The 21686-nt window shown below is 40.2% G+C and overlaps 1 protein-coding gene and 1 long non-coding RNA gene across 5 annotated transcripts in view; both read right to left on the reverse strand.

The window, feature by feature from the left end:
- CHODL (chondrolectin) overlaps window positions 1-12954 on the reverse strand; it is a 32173-nt gene extending 19219 nt beyond the window's left edge. The window contains exon 1 of one of the 4 annotated variants that reach the window (XM_068690154.1): window positions 12724-12946. In XM_068690154.1, the coding sequence (XP_068546255.1) occupies window positions 12724-12874 (151 nt within the window). In that variant the 5' untranslated portion in view covers window positions 12875-12946. Of the gene's footprint in view, window positions 1-12723 lie in introns of all 4 variants that reach the window. The other 3 variants (XM_068690163.1, XM_068690171.1, XM_068690148.1) reach the window with 3 other exon arrangements.
- A 2374-nt stretch (window positions 12955-15328) lies between these two features.
- LOC137850205 (uncharacterized) overlaps window positions 15329-21686 on the reverse strand; it is an 80268-nt gene continuing 73910 nt past the window's right edge. The window contains exon 4 of the long non-coding RNA XR_011092357.1: window positions 15329-15406. This is a non-coding gene — a long non-coding RNA (uncharacterized lncRNA). The remainder of the gene's footprint in view (window positions 15407-21686) is intronic.

The raw sequence follows: 21686 nt of genomic DNA on the forward strand, positions 1-21686 counted from the left end.
TGTCTCTGTGAGCCTGAGGAGGAGCGGACACAGCTGTCTGTTTATCTATAACATGGGTCCCACATGTGGGTGCTGCTGAAGACAGAGCCTTGTCTGCAGCAGTCTGTGTGACCAGCCCTGTCTGTGTGTCTGTGGGACACATGCTCAGCTTTGCTACAGGTTGAACCTGTAAATAGGACAGCTGCAGCCACATCGCCCAGCCCCGGCAGGGACCCCAAGCACCAGGCTGGACTCCAAGGACCAGGCAGGAGAAGAGCAGGAACAAGAGGTGCTGGAGGTGGCAGCCACACTCCTAACACAGCCAACAGAAGCTCCAGACGTTAGCAGATATTGCAGTACTATCCAGATACCACAAAAAATCCCTAAGATGCTTTCAAAAATCACTCAATCTACTGCATTCACAAAGGTTTTCTCTTGCCCTTCAGAGTTTTGTCCGTAAAGAATAAAAATAAATAAATAAAAAGACAAATGATGAAATAATGTCTTTTCCTTCCAGTTATTAGGCTGAGAAAGACAGATGCCCTTTTTCTGAAATGGAATTTCAACTAGAGAGATTCTCTAGAGCTTATTCAACATATACAAGATGTGGTATGAGCAAGCTCACTTTGCTGCAGCTGGACTCCAGTGAGTTTATTTGGAGGACACGGGAAGGGTTCTAAAAAGTATGTAAGGAAATAAACTAAGCACCTTTTAAAAGATCAGTTTTTCCAGTCTGTTTTGTTACCATCGTGAAATAAACTCTCCTACATTTTTTCAAACTAAACAAGAATTATTCAAGGATACCAACTACTAGACATTATCTAAATTACTTATAAACCAGACTTTTTTTTATTTATTTATTTTTTTCCTGTAACATTGAATGTAGAAAGAGCCATAGTCCTAGCTGGGCAATGGTGCTGAAGAATCAAGGTGAAGGCACTTCATTACAGATGCATATAAAATAATGTGTTTCTTCATCAGACTGCTTTGAACAAAATGAAAAATGACCCCCTATTATCAAAGTAAAAAAGTGATAAATCTAAATGCTCAAAAGTGTGAAGTACAAGAATGAAAGCTGCATATGAAATCACAGCTCAACTCGTTTATATATAATGTTGCAGTTCAAATTTTCCTAGTGTTAACACAACTTTATTTTTCCCAGGAGCTTTGTATCATTGACAGGACGGAGCACACAGCAAGGAAGGAGCTGTTCAACATTCTGATCCTCATCACTGGGTGAGTGACTATGGCTTATTGCCAGAGTACACATATGTACATAAGAGTGCAAGATTAGCACTGAATTATGTAAAACGGTAATCATTTATAAGCAAGTGGACCACACCCATCCCTGTAACTAAAGATTGAATTCAAAGCTTTAATTCAAGATGTATAAGCAGATTTAAGGAGGTTCCTTTGTCCATTTTGTCTTGCTGTTTCTATTTCCCAGACAATTTTTAGAAAAACTCCTATAGAAATCTTTCATTTGGTGCACATGTTCTCCTTGACATTAAGTAGTAATTCAGGTAACAAAACAAGCAAATTCAGGTAACAAAATATCTCCAACAGGAGAAATGGGTCCTTGCTGGCCAACTGACCAGGTTTATTCAGTGTACTTGTCTTCCAGTCAGGTGCATGTGCCACAAGGAAATTTAGGGTGCCAACTAGCACGTGCCATTTCTGAGCTGCTATAGAATGTGTGCCCATAAGCTCCAAGTTGCACTGTATGCTGATGCACCTTCCATATTGGACCAGTGTTAACAGCTCCATGACTGACACCAAGCTGAAGAAAACATGGGACTGTATAGAGCTGGGAGAAAGACAGGTACAGTGGCAGCAAACTGTGCAATAGGTGCTACTGCAACACTTGGTATGATGCTGTTTCATGAAGCCCAGTAACAGCTTGGCACTGTTAATGCACCCTGAGCCTTCTTGGCACCATCCAGAATACAGAAGTAAAGGCCTGGCCCGTACCCAAGGGTTTATCTAAAATGGTTAGCGAAAACCTGTGTGTGAAGATTTGTACACTATTATTCCTATATAATTCAGACTGATCTGAACCATTTTTTTGTAGACAATTTTGTTATTGTAGGTATTTGTGCATTGTTAACTCTAAAATTCATTATTATAAAACTAAAAAATTGAACAAGTGAAACTTCATATACAAGCTAACTTTTAAGTTACTTCTCTTTCATAGAATCATATCCCAAGTTGGAAGGAACCCACAAGAATCATCAAGTCCATTTCCTGGCTCCATACAGGACAATCCAAAAACCAGACCGTGTGTATGAGAGCATTGTCTAAATGCTTCTTGAACTCCAGCAGGCTTGGTGCTGTGACCACTGTCCTGGGTAGGCTGTTCCAGTGCCCTTTCATTTGTTGCCCTCTACACACACATATGCATAAAATAAAATTTAAAAAGCATTTCCACTTTACAGGCTGATCATTTGTGCAAGAATATACATCAAAACAAAAACAGAAAACAGCAAGCAGGGAAAACAGCAAGAAATATTTTTGCTTAAGACCTAACCTGCATGAATGAAGTGTGATGCAGAGTAGTAAGCTTCCTGGAAGAAGCTGTGAATATTTTTTGTTCCAGTTAATTTAGTTCCTGTGTTTAGGTAATAACCCTCTATGAATCTTTTCTTTCTTCTTTTAAAGGAGACTTTTATCTGCTGTTGTGGAGCTAGTTCAATGTGTTAATGGCAATCTGCAGTTGTGCATTAATAGCTGGCAAATCAGTTAACATTTTAGTGCTCTTCTCAGAGCACACTGAGATGTCAAGCTTTCAAGCTTCATTTTTTACAGCTTTGTCTCACTACTATTTTATGAACTACAAAGCAGAAACAATTTGCTAGTGAAAATGACAGAATGCACCACACTGTAAAGGAGATAAGTATGGAAACATTAACTCTAGACTATTTAAACTTCTTCTAATATCTTTATGGCAGTCAACACTCTAATGTTAATCCTAAAGCAATATTTGCTATTTCAACATTACTTTAATTCCAATTTTCTATCACAACTGAATAGAAATAGTTTTGAAATCAAGTCTATTGGATGAATCAGGAAAAGATACCTATATTTATTCACTTTGCATACTAAGTTAGACCTTTGCAACCCTTCCACGCAGTTTGCCCTAGGCTGTCTGAGATGAAAAAACAAACTTGAAAGAAAACATTGTTTCATCACAGCACATCCAGAAAGAAAAAAAGATGTAAATGTGTTTATTCCTCCCTTGAACAAGAGACCAAAGATCTAACTAATGCAATTAATAAGATCTAAGAATTCATTCTCACTGTTATACCTTACAGATGCTCATACAAGTTGATGTTTCAAACAACCGTATCTGTAGATGCGAAGGTGGAGTACTCATACCCTTCTTTGCATGGAGTGTATTAGTTCCTTAATCCTTGAGCAACCTTCACTCTCCCAAGCAGGGCTGCTTAGATCCCAGTCAGAAGAAGGCATAGAGAAAAGTAAAAACATGCACCTGGCTTGCTGACATAAACCCACATCTTAACTTTTCATCAACACCAGAGCTCTAATAAGTCTGTTGAGGGAAGAGTGGTGTGTTGAAGCAACAATTAATTGACAGAATGTTCCCTTTTCTCCCTCGCATTCTTGCACTGCAAAACTGTTAGGTCTCCCCAGTTTCCTCATCAGAGAGCAAACCTGGAGGTGATTATGTTTTTCTCCCTTTCACCATACACCAGCCATACAACAAAACTCTGGCCTCGTTCCCTCAGCCCGCTCAGCCTTAGCAATTCCAGTTGCCTAGTGCAAAGAATCTGATTTAAATTCCTTTTCTCTCGCTTTGTCTCACCATCTCTAGTTAAAGAAAGCAAGTACTTGATCTCAGAAGTGCTAACCACCTTTGCATTAATATGGCTCAGTTTTCATCCTTGGGTGTCACACAGCATCTCCATAATATAATGTTTTGGTAACATTGAACCAAATCTAGCTTTAATTCAAATACTTGATACTTAGTTAAACTATTTCTGTAGGTAATTTTGAAAGAAAAAAACGATCTCCTTTGAGAAAAGGAGAAACAAGCAAATAGCTGGTATTTCAATCAATTATGCCTCCATTATGTTTTAATAATGATGCCTCATTAAACAGAATCAGTGATTTCCTTTAGGTCCGTCATGACAGAATTCATGATGATGTCAATGAGGACAAAAATTACTAATAGAGCACCCATCTCAAAGAGTCACCTCTCTAAGTGCACAGGCTCAGTTTCATCTACAACCCATTGGCCAAGAAGGGCACAAAGGTTATTTTGAGTAATGAACGTGACTCAGCTTAAGGTTTTGGAAATCCCAGATAAAAGACAAGCTCCCTGCTGGTAAATCCCATCTCCCTTCCTCTTGAACCTAATAAAATAATCTACAGTCCATGGCTCACTTCAGCTACCATTAGTGTTCATCTAGATTTGCAGGGAACAGTAGATGAATGTGCATAGCATGTGTAAAGAGCGAACAAAGGAATGTACAAAGCCTGCTGTAGAAAGTCCCCTGTTTTCATACTGACTTTTTTCTTTACTAGATAATGAATTCAGCAGAAAAAAGTAGAGGAACATTTGGTGCACAGAAATGTGGAACATTTAACACTAACCAGAATCCCAAAGGCCAGAATGAGGCTGATGGAGGCCTCTGAAAATAAATTAACAAAGACATAGGGACTTCTGTGAAAGAGATCATGAAATAATAGCATGATGGAAGTCAATGTAAATTAACCAAAACATTCCACTGGCTAGATATATTTCTCTCCTTGTGTTATGAAGTCCAGGCTTGGTCTTAGACTTGTGTGTGTGAGCACATTGACCTCAAGGGCTGTGTAACCAGTATGCAGGACAGAGGGTGTTCCACAACAAGTCCCACTTTAGAATGTAGTCAGTAGGGGCTAAAAGGAATGAAAATTTCCTAGTCAGTTTGATTCAAAGCTGATACATCATGTCAACTGTCCCTTGTATCATTTAGCTATATTTTGATTTGTTTCAGCTGCTGGTCATGTTTTGATATGTTGTTGTTCATGTTTTACTGCATCATACTTGTATCCATCCAGTCTACTGAATTCAATTTTTGGTGAATCTTTTTTGGCACATTAGGTACATTTTTCCTCCCACCTTCTTCATATCTAAGTCTGCAGAGAGAATAGTCACTCATTGATGCATAGCTTTTTTCCTGGGTTAGGGTTTATACCTTAACTGTCATAATCCAGTTTCTCTAAAGTGATGTTTATTAAAAAAAAACAAAAAAAACAAAACAAACAAAAAAAAACTTTCAAAGATTCTGAGTTCCCTTTAAGTATTTATATAAAATAGTTGAGGGCCATTTGTCTTTTAGGTAGTTGTACTTCAGGGAGGTATTTGTACAGGCAGAAAGTCCGAGTGCCTATCATATGGTCATTATCACATAAGTGAAGATTCTTAAGAGAGGCTGTCCTTCTCTTAAGCAAAACTTATGTATGACCCAGAATTTTTACAATAATTTTCATAATAGAATCTGTTTCTCGACAAATTCTTATGCTTTAGCATGTAAAAATGATAGATTATTTGGCCTGTGTTTCAGAAAGAACAGGAAGAATTTACTTGTCATTTTATAGATGCTACCTATGTGTCTATCTTCAGCTATTAACCATTCCATATCCTGTGAATCAAAGATGATGATAAAGGCCTCAGACACCTGCCAAACACCCATCTCTAGAACTAACGCACAGAAAGAAAATGGGAAAAGGAAAATTGTAAGAAAAGATACTGCATTATACTGTTCACACTGCAGTTCAGTACAATTGAACAGAATACAGAGCAATACAAGAAGCATTTGTCTTAGACCAATCCAGGTCTTATTTTCCTCTTTATAGCCATGGGAATTGATTTTTGGTTTATTTATTGCTGAAAAAAATTCTAAATACCAGCATTTGTTATTTATGCTGTTGTGTTGCCAAGTGCTTTTGGGGACAGGGAGCTGAATGGGTTATTTCTGAATAACAACTGCTCTCAGACAAATAAGACCTACACATTTACAAAAACAAGCCATCAGAAGGTGACAGTTCTGTTTGTAAAATGGCATTGGGCAGTGCTGATTTGGCTATTAAAGATCATTAGTTATAACTGCCCCCTTCACTAACACCTGGATTTTTCCATCTGGCTCACACAATTAAAATGACACTAGCTTGTTTTAGATGTACTGGGAATTGCAATACCTGCCCTCATGAAAGGCTGTCATCTTCTCCAAGCAGTGATAGGTTTATTCACTTGTTTTACAAAGAAAATAACACACATTTATTTCTTCTAGTTAGCTTAACAGCACTGGCACACATGGCACACTGCTAACAGAGCTATGAAGAAGTAGCTTGATATCACCATCTCATTATGGATGGTGAAATGTTGATTAGCTTCTAATTATCCATGCAGAAAAACATACAATTACAATTATGTGAATCAATACAGGGTAAATGCATTCAACTAGAAAATAAGTATCCTTTTTTATGAAACAATTAAGCAGTTTTAGTTGCTGGTTTGTGTGATATATAGGCATCAAAAATCTTTTAAGTATTTCATAAGCACTTCTCTCTCTCCCTCTCCCCCCATCAAATCATTAAAGCCCTGACAGTTTTTCTTTCTTTTAAGTGAAACATACCTACTTTTTGACATCAGTTCTGTTTCAGATATCTAGCACATTGTAAATTTAAAGCCTGAGATACATTTAGCTTCTCCTTTAATAACAGTTTTCCTTTCTTCTGATCATGTGGACTTTATGGGTATATATCACAGGAGTGATCATGGCAGACAGCCATTTGCTTGGATAAGGAGCCAGTGTATAGTTGCACTGTCCTTGGGGTTCATCATGCACATAAAGTGCTGACAGAGTTGCTAAGACAACCCCCTAAAAATTGCAAGTTGCCTTCCCTTTTCTTATGTGAAGGAGGAAAAGACTGATGTCAGACCCACTTCCTCCCCTTCTGTCTCCGATAGGTCTAGCAATGCTGTTCCTGCGAGCAACAGGCTCCTTGGCATTTTACAATATGTACTCATTCTTCTGTTTCCCCGGCAATTAATTATGCTTATTAAAAGAAATCTACAAAGCTACCCAAAGTATAACACTTCATAGGTACTAACAACCCTATTCAATTCCACAGATTCAAGCAGGGAGACTCAGGAGCGGTCTGTCCCCACGTGCCGAAAGATGATCCAGTGTGGAAGAAGACCGGCCTGGCTGAACAGAAAGTTGTAGCTAGAGCTTAGGAAAAAAAAAGAGGGTTTATGATCTTTGGAAAAGAGGGTGGGCCACTCAGATGGATTGTAAGGATGTTGTAAGGATGTGTAGGGACAAAATTAGAAAGGCCAAAGCTCATCTGGCGCTCAATCTGGCTACTGCTGTTAAAGACAACAGAAAATGTTTTTATAAATAAATTAACATGAAAAGGAGGACTAAGGAGAATCTCCATCCTTTGCTGGATGCGGGGGGAAACTTAGTGACAAGAGATGAGGAAAAGGCTAAGGTGCTTAATGCCTTCATTGCCTCAGTCTTTAGCATCAAGACTAGTTGTTCTCTAGATACCCAGTACCCTGAGCTGGTGGAGGGGGATGGGGAGCAGGATGTGGCCTTCACAATCCTCGAGGAAATTGTTGGTGACCTGCTACAGCACTTAGATGTATGCAAGTCTATGGGGCCAGATGCAATCCACCTGAAGATACTGAAAGAACTGGCAGAGGAGCTGGCCAAGCCGCTTACCATCATTTATTGGCAGTCCTGGGTATCAGGGAGGTCCCAGCTGATTGTTGGCTAGCAAATGTGACACCCATCTACAAGAAGGGCCGGAAGGTAGACTTAGGAAACTATAGGCATGTTAGTTTGACCTCAGCGGAGGCTCATGGAGCAGATTATCTTGAGAGTCATCACACGGCACTTGCAGGGCAAGCAGGTGATCAGGCCCAGTCAGCATGGGTTTATGAAAGGCAGGTCCTGCTTGACGAATCTGATCTCCTTCTATGACAAAGTGATGCGCTTGGTGGATGAGGGAAAGGCTGTGGATGTGGTCTACCTTGAATTCAGCAAGGTTTTTGACACCGTCTCCCACAGCATTCTCCTCAAGAAACTGGCTGCTCTTGGCTTGGACTGGCGTACGCTTCATTGGGTTAGAAACTGGCTGGATAGCCGGGCCCAAAGAGTCGTGGTGAATGGAGTCAAGACCAGTTCAACGCCGGTCAATAGTGGCATTCCCCAGGGCTCGGTGCTGGGGCCAGTCCTCTTTAATATCTTCATCGATGATCTGGATGAGGGCATTGAGTGCACCCTCAGTACGTTTGCAGATGACACCAAGTTAGGTGCATGTGTCGATCTGCTCGAGGGTAGGAAGGTTCTGCAGGAAGATCTGGATAGGCTGCACCGATGGGCTGAGGTCAACTGCATGAAGTTTAACAAGGCCAAGTGCCAGGTCCTGCACCTGGGGTGCAATAACCCCAAGCAGAGCTACAGGCTGGGAGATGAGTGGTTGGAGAGCTGCCAGGCAGAGAAGGACCTGGGAGCGATGGTGGACAGTCAGATGAATATGAGCCAGCAGTGTGCTCAGGTGGCCAAGAAGGCCAACGGCATCCTGGCTTGTATCAGAAACAGTGTGACCAGCAGGGCTAGGGAGGTGATCGTCCCCCTGTACTCGGCTCTGGTGAGGCCGCACCTCGAGTACTGTGTTCAGTTTTGGGCCCCTCGCTACAAGAAGGACATCAAGGTGCTTGAGTGAGTCCAGAGAAGGGCGACGAAGCTGGTGAGGGGTCTGGAGAACAAGTCCTACGAGGAGCGGCTGAGGGAGCTGGGCTTGTTCAGCCTGGAGAAAAGGACGCTCAGAGGCGACCTTATTGCTCTCTACAGGTACCTTAAAGGAGGCTGTAGAGAGGTAGGGGTTGGCCTGTTCTCCCACATGCCTGGTGACAGGACGAGGGGGAATGAGCTAAAGTTGCGCCACGGGAGTTTTAGGTTGGATGTTGGGAAGAACTTTACCGAAAGGGTTGTTAGGCATTGGAACAGGCTGCCCAGGGAGGTGGTGGAGTCACCATCCCTGAAAGTCTTTAAAAGACATTTAGATGTAGAGCTTAGGGATATGGTTTAGTGGAGGACTTGTTAGTGTTAGGTCAGAGGTTGGACTCGATGATCTTGAGGTCTCTTCCAACCTAGAAATTCTGTGATTCTATGTTTAAATCAATCAAACAAAAATATCTTGTACCACGTGTATATGCATTTCCATTAAAAAAAAAATATTTCCAGTATGGAACCAAATGCTGAACATTTGCAACAAAGTACACATGCGATAGCTGTGTAACAAACACCATATCTCTTCTAGATGAAACATGCAGTGTTTTTTCTAATAACACTGTTCCAAATCCTGAACTATTAATGTAGCTTAAAAATAACAGACCGTGTTACTAAAACCAGCAGGTTTCACCTACCAAAACTACTGAAAGACATTAAAGCCAGACAAAACTCATGTGTCATAAACGGTCCAAGCCAGCTGAACTAAATTAAATTTTGCCTTTTGAGAAAGGGGTTGTTATGTCTATCCAATTTATTACCCATGAAAATACATCTTTAATGATTTTACAGCTATCTCAAATCCAGTTAATAAACTGTGCAAATGAACACATCTACATCCTCAAAGGTATCTGAAGCAAATGAGCCTATAGTTCAAGAAAAAATTGTTGTTTCGTGGCCTGCCAAATATTCAACTTTATTCAGTATTCTATTCAATTACTTTTACACCAAAATAGACACATACTGCTCTAAAATACTGTATCTAGAACTTAACCTGTTATTGATACACTGCCACAGTTAAGAGAAAAAAATTAAAAGCCTTAGAAATATAAAAGGACAGCAAATGGTGGTCATTAAAGTATATTTTTTATGATTAATACATAGGCTGTTAAATGATTAGTAATAAGATTAGCTTGCATCTTTCCTGCCCAATAGATACTTAAAGTAATTGCATCTTTGCAAACTGCATTATCATCACTTTATGTTCTTCATGATGTCATGGGACAGCAAGGCAGACTCAGCAGTTTCTCCTGAGCCTGCTTTGATCCTTTTCTTCAAAAATCAATTCCCTGGCAAGACTAGATACTTTGATAGGGAGTCTGTGAGCACTGCTCAATACATCTGCCTAGCAACATTAAGAATTACAAAACACTGGCATAACTTCTCTTTAGCAATTGCCAAATTAAAGATGACAGAAATAATGCCTAAATAGGAATGGCCTGGTGCAAATAATCTACCCACAGGAAGACTAACATGCTTGGAAAAAAAGAAACAGGAAACCTTTAGCTAAGGAAATAGCATTTTGAAAGTGTAGACCTTTTCTTCTGTGCCCTCTTGCTGCTGTGGGCAAAATGGTTGCAATTTTGCGATTATTGCTAGGACTGCTGGAAACTTACTGCAGTTACTGGGAGCCTTTCCACAAATTTCAACCGGTACTCGTCAGTTTCATTTTTTTTTTTTAAATGTGAATTATAGGGATTCTATTTTTAAACATATTTGGAAAGTGGAGAGATTTGCATTTACTGTAGATTATGATGATTGAAGGCTAAGTTACTGATTTTTCAGAATCAGCTCTGTATAAGATGTAGACTTCTACATTTAATGGAAGCCTGCTTAAGTCCAAACAGTTGGTTATTGTATACAGATAAGCTAGACTGAAGTGATGTGGACAGCAAACACTGTCCAATAATTCAACAGTACTATTTCTTGCTTGAAAGAGTGCAGACTAGTAGTTGGACTAGACCTATCCATGTGCACGTGGCAGGAGAGGGGTGTGGTTCAGGTGGGAAACAGTCAGTCCTCCTTCCTGCCAGTATTTCTGGAAATAAGCATGCTAAATATCTTTGACAGTTACTGCCTAGAATGGATTCCCTTTGTCTATTGAATACAACTTCAGCCAATATATTTAATAGTACATAAAGGACTTCTTCTGCAAGTGACTTCAAATCTCCTGTATTAAATCAGCCAAACATTAGCTAGCATAATAGAGAAACATAAGACTCATCACATGCTTTTAAATAATTCACTGATATACAGGGTGTAGCCTGTATTCTCTCTAAAACCTGAAGTCTTTTGTGCACCTAGGAATTGTTTGATTATGTGGTACACATTATGTACACTGTTTTAAAAGCTGGACCTCTGTTCATTGTGCTGTATGTGTCACTTAAATGCACAAGATTCAGGTAGAAGATTAAGGGTCCAGGTTTCCTTCAGACATACCAAGAATACTAAAAGCAAAGTGCAATCTCATGGATGAGCAACCTTCACTATTACTCACAACAATGAAGTGCAGTACATTATTCATTCAAATTGTTAAACTAAGAGTTTTGCTCTACTGTATATGACTACACAGTTTACATGTTAACAGAAAGAGATTAAACATCTAGGTACACTCTAGGCAGGCAAGCTTTTACAAAATGTTTTAAACTATTGCTACTTTATTTTTCCTGAAAGATAATTTCTCTCACACACAAAAGCACACGTCAGCTGTGCACATGAACTTGCAATAAATAGGACATCATTGCAGTGGGCAGTGACTACTCCATTAGCAACTAAGAAGGAAACTGCCTGCAGTCAGCAACCTACTGCTTACTACCAAAAACCTTACAACTTTCCTTGACGTTTCACCATCACAGTTTCTGAGACAGCTCATATAAAAATAAATTGCATTGTTCTGCAGTCAATTTATGAAGAGACAACATTCTTACCTGCATAGACAGAGATTTACACACGACTTATTAAGTGTGCACTTAGTCACATTGTCTAAAATTTTGAGTAGACCTGTGCAGTGCCAGGAGTTGGACTTGATGATCCTTACGGGTCCCTTCCAACTTGGGATATTCTATTATTCTATGATAAGTGCAGCCAAGTGTGTAAATCTTTGTTTCAAGATAAATGTTTGGATTTGCTTGTGTGCCCAACACACCTCCAAGAGCCCATTAGCTTTAGCTTGGAGGATCTGACCCAAAGCCCAACTGAGAACAGCCTTTTTGTTACTTTTAGCAGCTTCCAAGCATATATACTTCTGTGTGTTGGAAACACACAATGGGATCCTAAAGCTTTTACACTAAGTTTAACCTCACAGATTTCTGAAGTATTGTTTTCTTCTCCACTTTGAGAAAGCTGTAGATACACCCGCACATAACAAAATTACGTATGCTGTACATCCTTAATAGTTTACTTCCTCCTCCCACCTATGTTACAAAGAGAAGAAACATTCCCCTGTCGTTTGAAACACATCTCACTGCATAGCTGTTTCTCAGAACGGCAACGTAGCAAGTCCATGCTCTGGTTTTAAGCAGTGCCTACATTTCAGGACAGGCAGGCAGCCTTAAAACTGTACAAGAAAACCCCATGGTGCCAGGAGCCAACTCAAAGCTAATGCAGAAGTTTGGCCGCTGAGCCTCCTGTCTCTGCCGAGCCGGGATCCCAGCAGCTCCAGGCTCTGCTGGGCGCACTGGTCCAGCCGAGCTCACTCTCAGCCGGCCAGCCACTAGTCCACCACCGGGCCACCGAACGCTGGGCTACTACTGCGGGAGCCCCAGGGAAGCCGGGCTGGCCAAGCACGAAGCCGCTCGCCCACCAGCACGCCCACGAGCCGGCCGCCAGCCTGCAAGTTCATGTATCTCCTGCCTTGCTCCCGCACCCCCCCTGCTTTGTCACCGCTGCCCCGGCCGCCGAAACCCCCTCGACGCCGACCCCCGGCCCCGCTACTCACCGCTGAGGACGCGCCCGGCGAGCGCCCCGGTGCCTCCCAGCGCGACGGCCGCCAGCACAGCCACAAGCAGGGCCACCAGCCCCTGCCCCTGCCCCTGCCTCTGCCTCTGCCCCAAACCATGCCCCAGCCCCAGCCCCCCGCCGGCCCCCATGCCGGCGGTGCCCGCCGAGAGCCGCCCCCCTCCAGGCAGCCCGACCCCAAGCCCCCCGCCGCCGCCGCCGCCGCCACCACCGCACACGGACGGCGGGGACGGGGCGGCCGCGATTTATCCCTTCCCCTGCGGGGGGCCGGGCCGGGAGGGCGGCCAGCACCGCCCCCCGCCGTCCCCCACCGCCCCCCGGCTCCCCCTGTTCCCGCCGGGGGGAGAGGGGCGGGTTTTGGGGCGGCTGCCCCGCCCGCAGCCGTCCGGGCGGCGTGGATTTAGGGGGATGTTGGAGGCTCTGTAGGTGTTCCCGATAGCTGACGCGAGGAGAAACGCGCTGCTGACAGCTTAAACATGCGGACGTGTGCCCACGTGCAGGTGCACGAGCTGGAGAGGCCCCTTTTCTCCCTGCCATGGGAGGTACAGCGGCAACGATCACGCCTAAGGCACTCCGTGCTAACTCTTTGGGACCCTTCAAGGACCGCTCCGAAGTCATTGTCCTCCAGAGTCCCGTTGTCAAAGGGTTTTTGTTTAATTACAGTCTAGATTTCTAAAGTCACACACTCTTTCTGCACATCAGTCTGTTACATAGGTTCTTGTGAATGGCTTGCTTTTACTTTGGGTAGATTATCATAGACAACAGGTTTTAAACATCTTGTATGCAAACTATTTGATGGCTTGCCAGTCAACTTCATCTTTCTCAGAACTCAGCTAGAGACCATGTATGTATGTCTGATTTGTAAGTCATTTTCTCTCCGGATGTTTATAGCCAGGTTTTGAAGTCAATACATCTCAGATTACTATGGATTTTAAAATACGTGAGGGATTTCCTAGCAGCTTTGAAGCTACCTGGGATCAGTTCCCCAGTACAAAACCCACATGAAGTTTATAAGCAGTAATGGAAAATTATTTCCAGTTCTGCTACGCTTTGCTACCAGCTTTTTGTATTTCCTAATAACAAAGTTATTGTTTGACTGATGAGATTTTTTTTTTTTCACATGGGTTTTAGGCTTCCAATTCAATGCCATTATTTATTTTTATTTATTTATTTTTTCTAAATCCATAAGTATGTTGAGCAACGTCATCAGACTGGTCATACTGAAAAATATGTTCTGGAATGGAGAAGTTACCTGAGATCTCCATGGTATCTGAGATTCAGCCTTTTCATTATGTAAGGCTGTTATGCAGAAAGAGAAGAGCACAACCAAAAACTTATAATAAATGTGATGAAAATTTTGAAAAAATAGTTTGGTAATGAAAGCCTTTCAGCTCCATATGGTTCTAACCTACACTAGTGTTACAAATATGAGGGAGTTCAAGTTTCACTGAATTGTCCCAATTCTCAGGTGATACTCAACCAAAAGAGGTGGGGAAAATGAGAAAAAAAAAAAAAGGTTTTCCAGAGTGCAAAGTCTCCTACTGTCTCAGAAATTATATGAATAGTAAGGAATGAACACACACACACACAGAGCTTGTGGGAATCTTATGTTGAATGCTTGCCATAGACACCAAAATGATCTTCCTTTTTCAAAAATGTCTTAAATTATTATTTCCTAAAGCAACACTGAAATGGAATGCTAGTATATTTGCACAGCTGAAGAAACTCTCCGGGCCACCATCTCTTTTCCAGCAGAATTAAGAGCATGCAGAGGGAAGCATAACACAAGTTCTATCTTTAGTGAATTATGCAGCACTTTTTCTGACTTGCTTTATGTGGGCTTATTAGCCAAAATGGTATATGCAGTCACAGTTCCTGGCATTCTGCTGATATTTGCTGCATTTCTCATCACACAGAAAATAAATAAATTAGAAATACATAAATAAAAAGATACAGATAATTGTGCTGTGAGATTGCATTTTCATAGTTCTTATCTGCAGAAACTTTCCAGGCTCTTCCTCATCTTTCTTTCAACCACTTGCTCCTTTCTTTTCTGCAGAAAGAAAGCATGGAGCTCTATGTTGCTGCATAGAGGAGTTTTCTTTAAGAGTACCAATTCACATCAGTATGAAAATACTCATTGATCTATCTATGTCTCCTTATCTCTTTCGTAGTTGAAGTGTATTTCTTTTTTCAGGAAAGGGTGATTCCACTTTCAGTTAAAAATAATTACTTTCCAGACCTGGCAACTCCATAATTTGCATCATTCATCTGGGCTTTCTAAATGATGAAAAGAGGAACAGTTGACTGTTCACTGCTGGGACCACTCTTATGGTACATTCATTCTGTTGCTACTCCAGTTTCATCCTTAACATATGTCCCATCTCAGAATTGTGCACAACAGTGACATTGTCAAGTAGCAGCCTAGAATTTTTACAAATTATGATAATTGTATTGCAACTCAAAAACCACCACCACCACCAACAACAAACAATGCAGTTTTCAAGGGTCTTGTACCCAGAACATAAAAAAAAATAAATAAATAGTTAATTAAACGTTAGGGTAAAATCCTAATACCTTATACGTACCTGAAACAACTTTTTGAAATGTAGAGTCTCATTTGTCTTGTGTCACTATTTAGTCACATTGCAAGGTTTTATTTCCTAGTCGGAGGAAAGCAAAATAAGAAAGAAAGTAGTTTAGCTGCACATAAGGGTTTCAAAATATTGTTATCTTCAAATCAGAGGTAGGCATCTTTCTGAAGAAAATTTTAGTCTGAGACAAATTAAATGCCTTATCACAGAAGAAAATGGGTACGCTTGTGTGTTTATATTCCATAATGTGGTCAAATCATGAAATAAATTCAGCATATGAATTTGTAAATAATTATGATCTAAAAATGCTGATGTGTTTCTCCTTATTGCTTTTTAAATGCTTTAAAGACCAGATTTGGCCAATCTTAAAATAAATAAACAAATAAATAAAAATAAAAAGGTATTGTTTAGTATCACTAATCAGTTTTCAAACAAGCCTGGAAGGGGAAAAAAAGGAAGCTACGCTGGAATAGTATCCCTTTAACATGGTTTATGAGTTCCTTTCTTTCATCAAAATCAAAGTGGTAGTGAAAGGAAATACTTCATTTTCCTGAAGTACTGTTTAAACTGTGAGTTACGTTTATACACTGTTAATTTCTCATCAGTAATTATTTTCATTTTCTTTTTAGTTTACCCACTCATATCTAAAATTCTTCCGACCATTTGTCCACAACTCCAGGTGATGCAGTATTTATAGAGATCCAGTGTACTAGTGAAAGTAGGAGGAAAAACTTTTTGTACATTTACTGTGCAATAGCTTGCATGTGGACAATTTATCAAATAACATTGCTAGAGCTCTATCAATTTGATATTCCATTAGCTTCCAAAAACAGTTTAAGCTACTTAGCTTCCCCTGTCAATTTTCTTGGTAGTATAATAGCATTATATTTTTAATGGTTGTTATTATTATTATTATTATTTAGTTATGGAAAAATAATTCAGTACAGAACTTAAAAATGATTGAGAAGATGTAAGATGTACTACAGGGGAGAAAGGATTAGAGAAATCTTAAACTTCATTTATGCCCCTTCATTATCATGCAGTGTGCCATTTTCCCTTGAAGCTGATGTGAATCAAAAGAAAAAGAGGAGCAGAAAAGGGGAGAAGAAAAAAAACGTACTTTGTTTTCTCTTCAAGTGTGCAAAAGTGTACCTTTGCCCTGCACAATCCAGTGTGGTTTAGAATTTCCTGAATACCTGTGAGACAGCAGTCTGCACAGCTGGGGACAGCGAGAGGCGCTAGCTTGAGCTATGATAACTCAGTGCCCAGTTAGAATGGCACCGTTCCCCCATTAATCTATCCAGCTCTGAAGCCAGCTAATTCAGTGCTAACTCAAGCATTTCTGCATAGTTCTGCATAGCACAGTGCAAAATACCATCGTGGTTGTACATGCAATGCAGTACGACTGACAGTTACACAAAGTCCTGCCAAGGAGGTCCAAAGTAATTTAATTTCCTTCGATTATAATCCATTTAGATATAATATATAGCAGAAGTAGCTTTAAAAAATGAACAAAACCATTTAGATAAACAGCCATTCTTAAAGGCCACAAAATATTTTTACATATTAGCACAAAAATTGTGAGTTCCCAGAATTTTTAAATTCTTCTATTGTTATATCTTGTATCTAGAAAAGTAATATGCTTTTCTTCAGCAAATTCTTCATGGCTACACACCTAATTTATTAATGTTTTTTTGGATTTAGATCAGAATAATCAGTGGAATGAAATTCTATGCATGTTAATTAAGCCTGATTCTCAAACCAGATGCAAAATATCAACTCTAAGTGAACAGTATTTCTGTCCCAGACTGAGACAGTAAGTCCTGTTTTAAACTACCTAGATGAGTATTTTTATAGCTTCAAAGCTTTATTGTGAAAGCATGTTCAAGGCAAGGAGGTAAGTAAAAACTGTTAGAAAATTTGTCTTTCTGGTTAAAAATAATGGTTTATCAGAATTTGCAGTTAAATCAAATCTCTAGCCACTTCTTCCTCTGTCCTCTCAGAGAAAGCAGCTAGTGCCTAGCAAGCGTCCAGCTTCAAAGACCTGGTGGCCTCGACTACAGGAGATTGTTATGTATCTTTGAGTGAACACTAGCTTCTATATATCTTGACTTGATTTGTCTGAATGAGAACTTAAATCCTAATTATTATTGTGTTGCAAATTTGTGAGAATAGATGTACTGAGGTTAATACTGTTCTTTCACTGTGTTATCCTGTTTTCCCTATGTGTCAGAGACAAAGATGGGACCTCATTTTGATGCTAGAGTCTCTATATATCACAGATACCAGAACTATTTATATAAGCCATGCCCAGAATCAAACCACACATTTCTGTTTTGTTATGACCCTTTTGACTGTCTAATTTCATCTTTCACTCATGTATTTTATCAAAATTTTTGCAGTTTGGAAGTTTTGTAGACTTTCTGGGTAGCAAGTATGTTCAGAAATGTCACAGGATTTACTCATCAAATTTTCAGGTCTTGTTTTCTTGCTTACTCTTAAATACTATTGTAACAACAATCGAGTGGGACAGATTTGTTAGGAGTGTCCATCAAATGCTTTTGTAAATCTGCCCACCATGCAAGAGGTAAGACAGATTTTATCTTATACTTTTTTAGTCATAGTCTCATTTCTCCCCAACACCTTTATCTGTTCCTTCAAGCATGACTGCTAGACAAACACACTTGTGCTCCCTTTCTCAGCTGCTTTCAGACATTTGAAAAGAAAATGCGACTCAAGGATGATCTGGTTATCATTAAAGGTTGAGTGCTATTAGGCCTGCTCAACAATAGAGGTTGCCTGGCAGCCTCCAGATCCATATTTCACTTGCAGAAACTGTGCTGTGGGTTGTGTTTGACTGTTATTTCTTACCAATGGAGTTATTTGTACCTCACAACTGAAAGGTTTGTCTAGGCTGTCAGAGGCAAAGTTTGTACCACATATTAGTTTTGGTCATGCAGAGTTGTTTCCTTTTAAGCACCTTCCTTCAGTGTACTTCTGTTTTTCTCAGGTCTACTAATGCTTATTCTGTTCTTCTGCTCCTTGTCCTGTTACCCTAATGTGATAACTCTGTGAGCATTAACACAAGTATCTTTTGGTGCCACTGAGTCCACTAACTCTACTGATACCCAGGCTGCAGCTCATACTCTGCCTGATAAATCTGAATCGCACTCCATGTGCCCTTTAATGATATGAAATAAATTATGTAGTGTCCCTTAAGGCCGATCTCCTTCTAGCAGCAATGACATGGCCAAGTGCAGAACTTTTTTTGTTCCCTGCCACACCTTTCTCTTTCATCTCAGCCCACCAATACGCCTATTTTCCTTTCCTAGATCTGCTGCCTCCTAGGGCTGAGACGTGGAACCTGACTTGTCAGCCGAAGCTGTGGGAGTACTCAGGCAGCTATGAGTGTAAGGATGTCTTCTCCCTCCCCTTCTCTGGGAGGGACTTAGTGTTTCTTAAGTAGAACAAGGAATCCTGCCCGTCACTCAGTGTCTGCTTTTGTCAATGTCTCAGCTTTGTAATGACCCAAGTAACTCTAATGCATGTCTTCACTGGAGTAGGGGAAGGGGGAAAAAAATAAAAGAAAGAAAGAAAGAAAGAAAGAAAGAAAGAAAGAAAGAAAGAAAGAAAGAAAGAAAAGAAAGAAAGAAAGAAAGAAAGAAAGAAAGAAAGAAAGAAAGAAAGAAAGAAAGAAAGAAAGAAAGAAAGAAAGAAAGAAAGAAAGAAAGAAAGAAAGAAAGAAAGAAAGAAAGAAAGAAGAAAGAAAGAAAGAAAGAAAGAAAGAAAGAAAGAAAGAAAGAACGAAAGAAAGAAAGAAAGAAAGAAAGAAAGAAAGAAAGAAAGAAAGAAAGAAAGAAAGAAAGAAAGAGAAAGAAGAGAAAGAAAGAAAGAAAGAAAGAAAGAAAGAAAGAAAGGAAGGAAGGAAGGAAGGAAGGAAGGAAGGAAGGAAGGAAGGAAGGAAGGAAGGAAGGAAGGAAGGAAGAAAAAGAAAGAAAGAAAGAAGAAAGAAAGAAAGAAAGAAAGAAAGAAAGAAAGAAAGAAAGAAAGAAGAAAGAAAGAAAGAAAGAAAAAGAAAGAAAGAAACTTTTGTTTCACAGCATTATTCTGCTTCTTAATGTGTTCTGAGCAAAACACTCAGTTTGTTAGGAAGAACTCTCACAAAATTTATAGCATTGTGTTATGAAGCTTGTAATGCACCTGTTTTTGTCTCTTCCAGGAGGCAGAAGAAGAAGAGGACAATGATGATGCTGGCAGTTTGTAATTCCAAATCTAGGAGTTTCAGTCTGTTCCTCCTAGCTTGGACAGTTCAGCTCACATCTCTTAGTCAGCCTACCCAATGTCTTTGCCTATGACACAGAGAGGGAGAATGAGGAGACCTTGCACACTGTCTCAAAACATACGAAACTGTAATTAAAGTCAGGCTGGATGCAGTCACTGTGCAAGACATGCCTGTGAATGCAGAGATGATTTCTTACATCTATGCTGGCTGGACTGTGCAGACTGTACATTTATGGAGTGTCATGATCAAATATAGCAGAAATGCAAGAGCAAAGGGAAAGGGAAATCAGAAATACACATATGCGTAAATTGTTTTGTGTTGCTCCAGATGCTGTTGCATTTGGCTGTCAGCAGCTGATATTTCAAGCTTTTCTTATTGCCTTTCTGATCCAGACGTTCTCGCCAGCAATACCAATATTACTTGGGAAAAATAAAAAATAAAATAATAAAAAAAAAAAATAAAAAAATCTGGTTCCCGAGTTAATAATTTTCCTTTTTTAAGGGTCAGTCCAAAGTTCCTTAGAGGAAGAGGCCTAACACCAGAAGGTCACCTTACAATCATGTGGTGCAGTAAGTATTTGTCAATCTTGCTTGAAGTTCCAGGCTGGCAAGGCCTATGTCCTTAATATAAAAACTAAAGTCAGAAATCCCCATATCTCTAACCTGCAATTCCCTATTGGTGTTTCAAATGCTGGTAGCTTGAAATTTTACATTGCCTCCCAGCTTATGATATCCTCATTTGCAGGCATCTGATTTGATCTTCTGTCACTTGAGTCCAACTTTCCACTAAGAAAGAGCTCTGCTTATTCCTGGGATGAAGGATGATACTCTGGAGCATGACTTCTCTGGGCCAGCCTTGGGGAGAGAGAGGCCAAGATCTCTACTCTGCAGGCTGTAGTCAAACAGTAAAGAGCCCCAGGAAAATGAAGTATAAAGATTAGGGACTTTATATCCATTAGATCTTTAATTTCTCTCTATGAGAAGTTTCCCATATCCTCTTTCTCAGGCTTCAGTACTTGTGGTTCTGAGCAGGTGGTCCTACCCTTGTTTCCAATCGTCCCTTTCATTCACACAACCCTCCTCTCCACCACTTTTCCTTCATGAAATTGTCCTTCACTGCTCTGGCTTTGTTCTAACCAGAAGTCTTGCAAAAATAGACACTCTTGAAAGCTGCCCCTTGGTGGAAACAGAAAGGATGGTGACTGGTGATATTATTGTAAGATCCCAGATTTCTGTCTTACCATCTTACTGGTTCAGCTGCTGGCAACTGGATCCCAGAGCAGATGGATCACAGCTTTTCTGTCTGAGCAGCCAGCACATCAGACTTGTATACATCTGTGCTTTTTGTGTATAGATACAGTTTAAAATTAAAAGGTTTCTGTAATGACAATGGGTTGCTTTTATAAATACAAAAAAGGGGAATGGGGATGGAGGGAGAAATACTTTGAGTTTGGTTGGGAGCTAGCCACAAATAAGGCAAAAGCATAGACTGTTATTCCAAACACACTTAACCTTTTGTGCTCTGATTAAGGAAAATGCTCAGTATTTCCACAGTAAGATGATCACCTTCCATTTTTGGCATACATTTCCATACTTGTGGTGTTCCCTGCCTCCTTTACTGGCCTTATAGTGTTTCATTTGAAACATGAGACATTGTGGCCCATTAAGATGATCTAGTTCTCTTACGAGAATCAAAGAAACTGTGATGCTAAAGCTCTGGAAGAGGCTGAACCAAACGTGGTATTGGTATTGTAACCTAACACGTGACACTAAAAAAAAATGATCTCCATGGATTTGTTCTCTTGAGGTGGTGGTGTTTTCCAGACACGAGGTCTATTACAGCTAAATATACCTTGGGAGATTACTTCTCCAATAAGCGGTAGCTTGGTCATAGATCTCTTTTCAATTCAGCAATAAGCGGTAGCTTGGTCATAGATCTCTTTTCAATTCAGAGAACTACCATGGACTCATAACTTTCAGTAATTCAGATGGTGGTAATAGGGTGTCAGTGACTCCTCACTGTTTCATGACTCTAATTCCTGGAGAGCTGGGATTAATTCAGTTGCAG

Source organism: Anas acuta, chromosome 1 (genome assembly GCF_963932015.1).
Source record: "Anas acuta chromosome 1, bAnaAcu1.1, whole genome shotgun sequence".
NCBI classification, from domain to species: domain Eukaryota; kingdom Metazoa; phylum Chordata; class Aves; order Anseriformes; family Anatidae; genus Anas; species Anas acuta.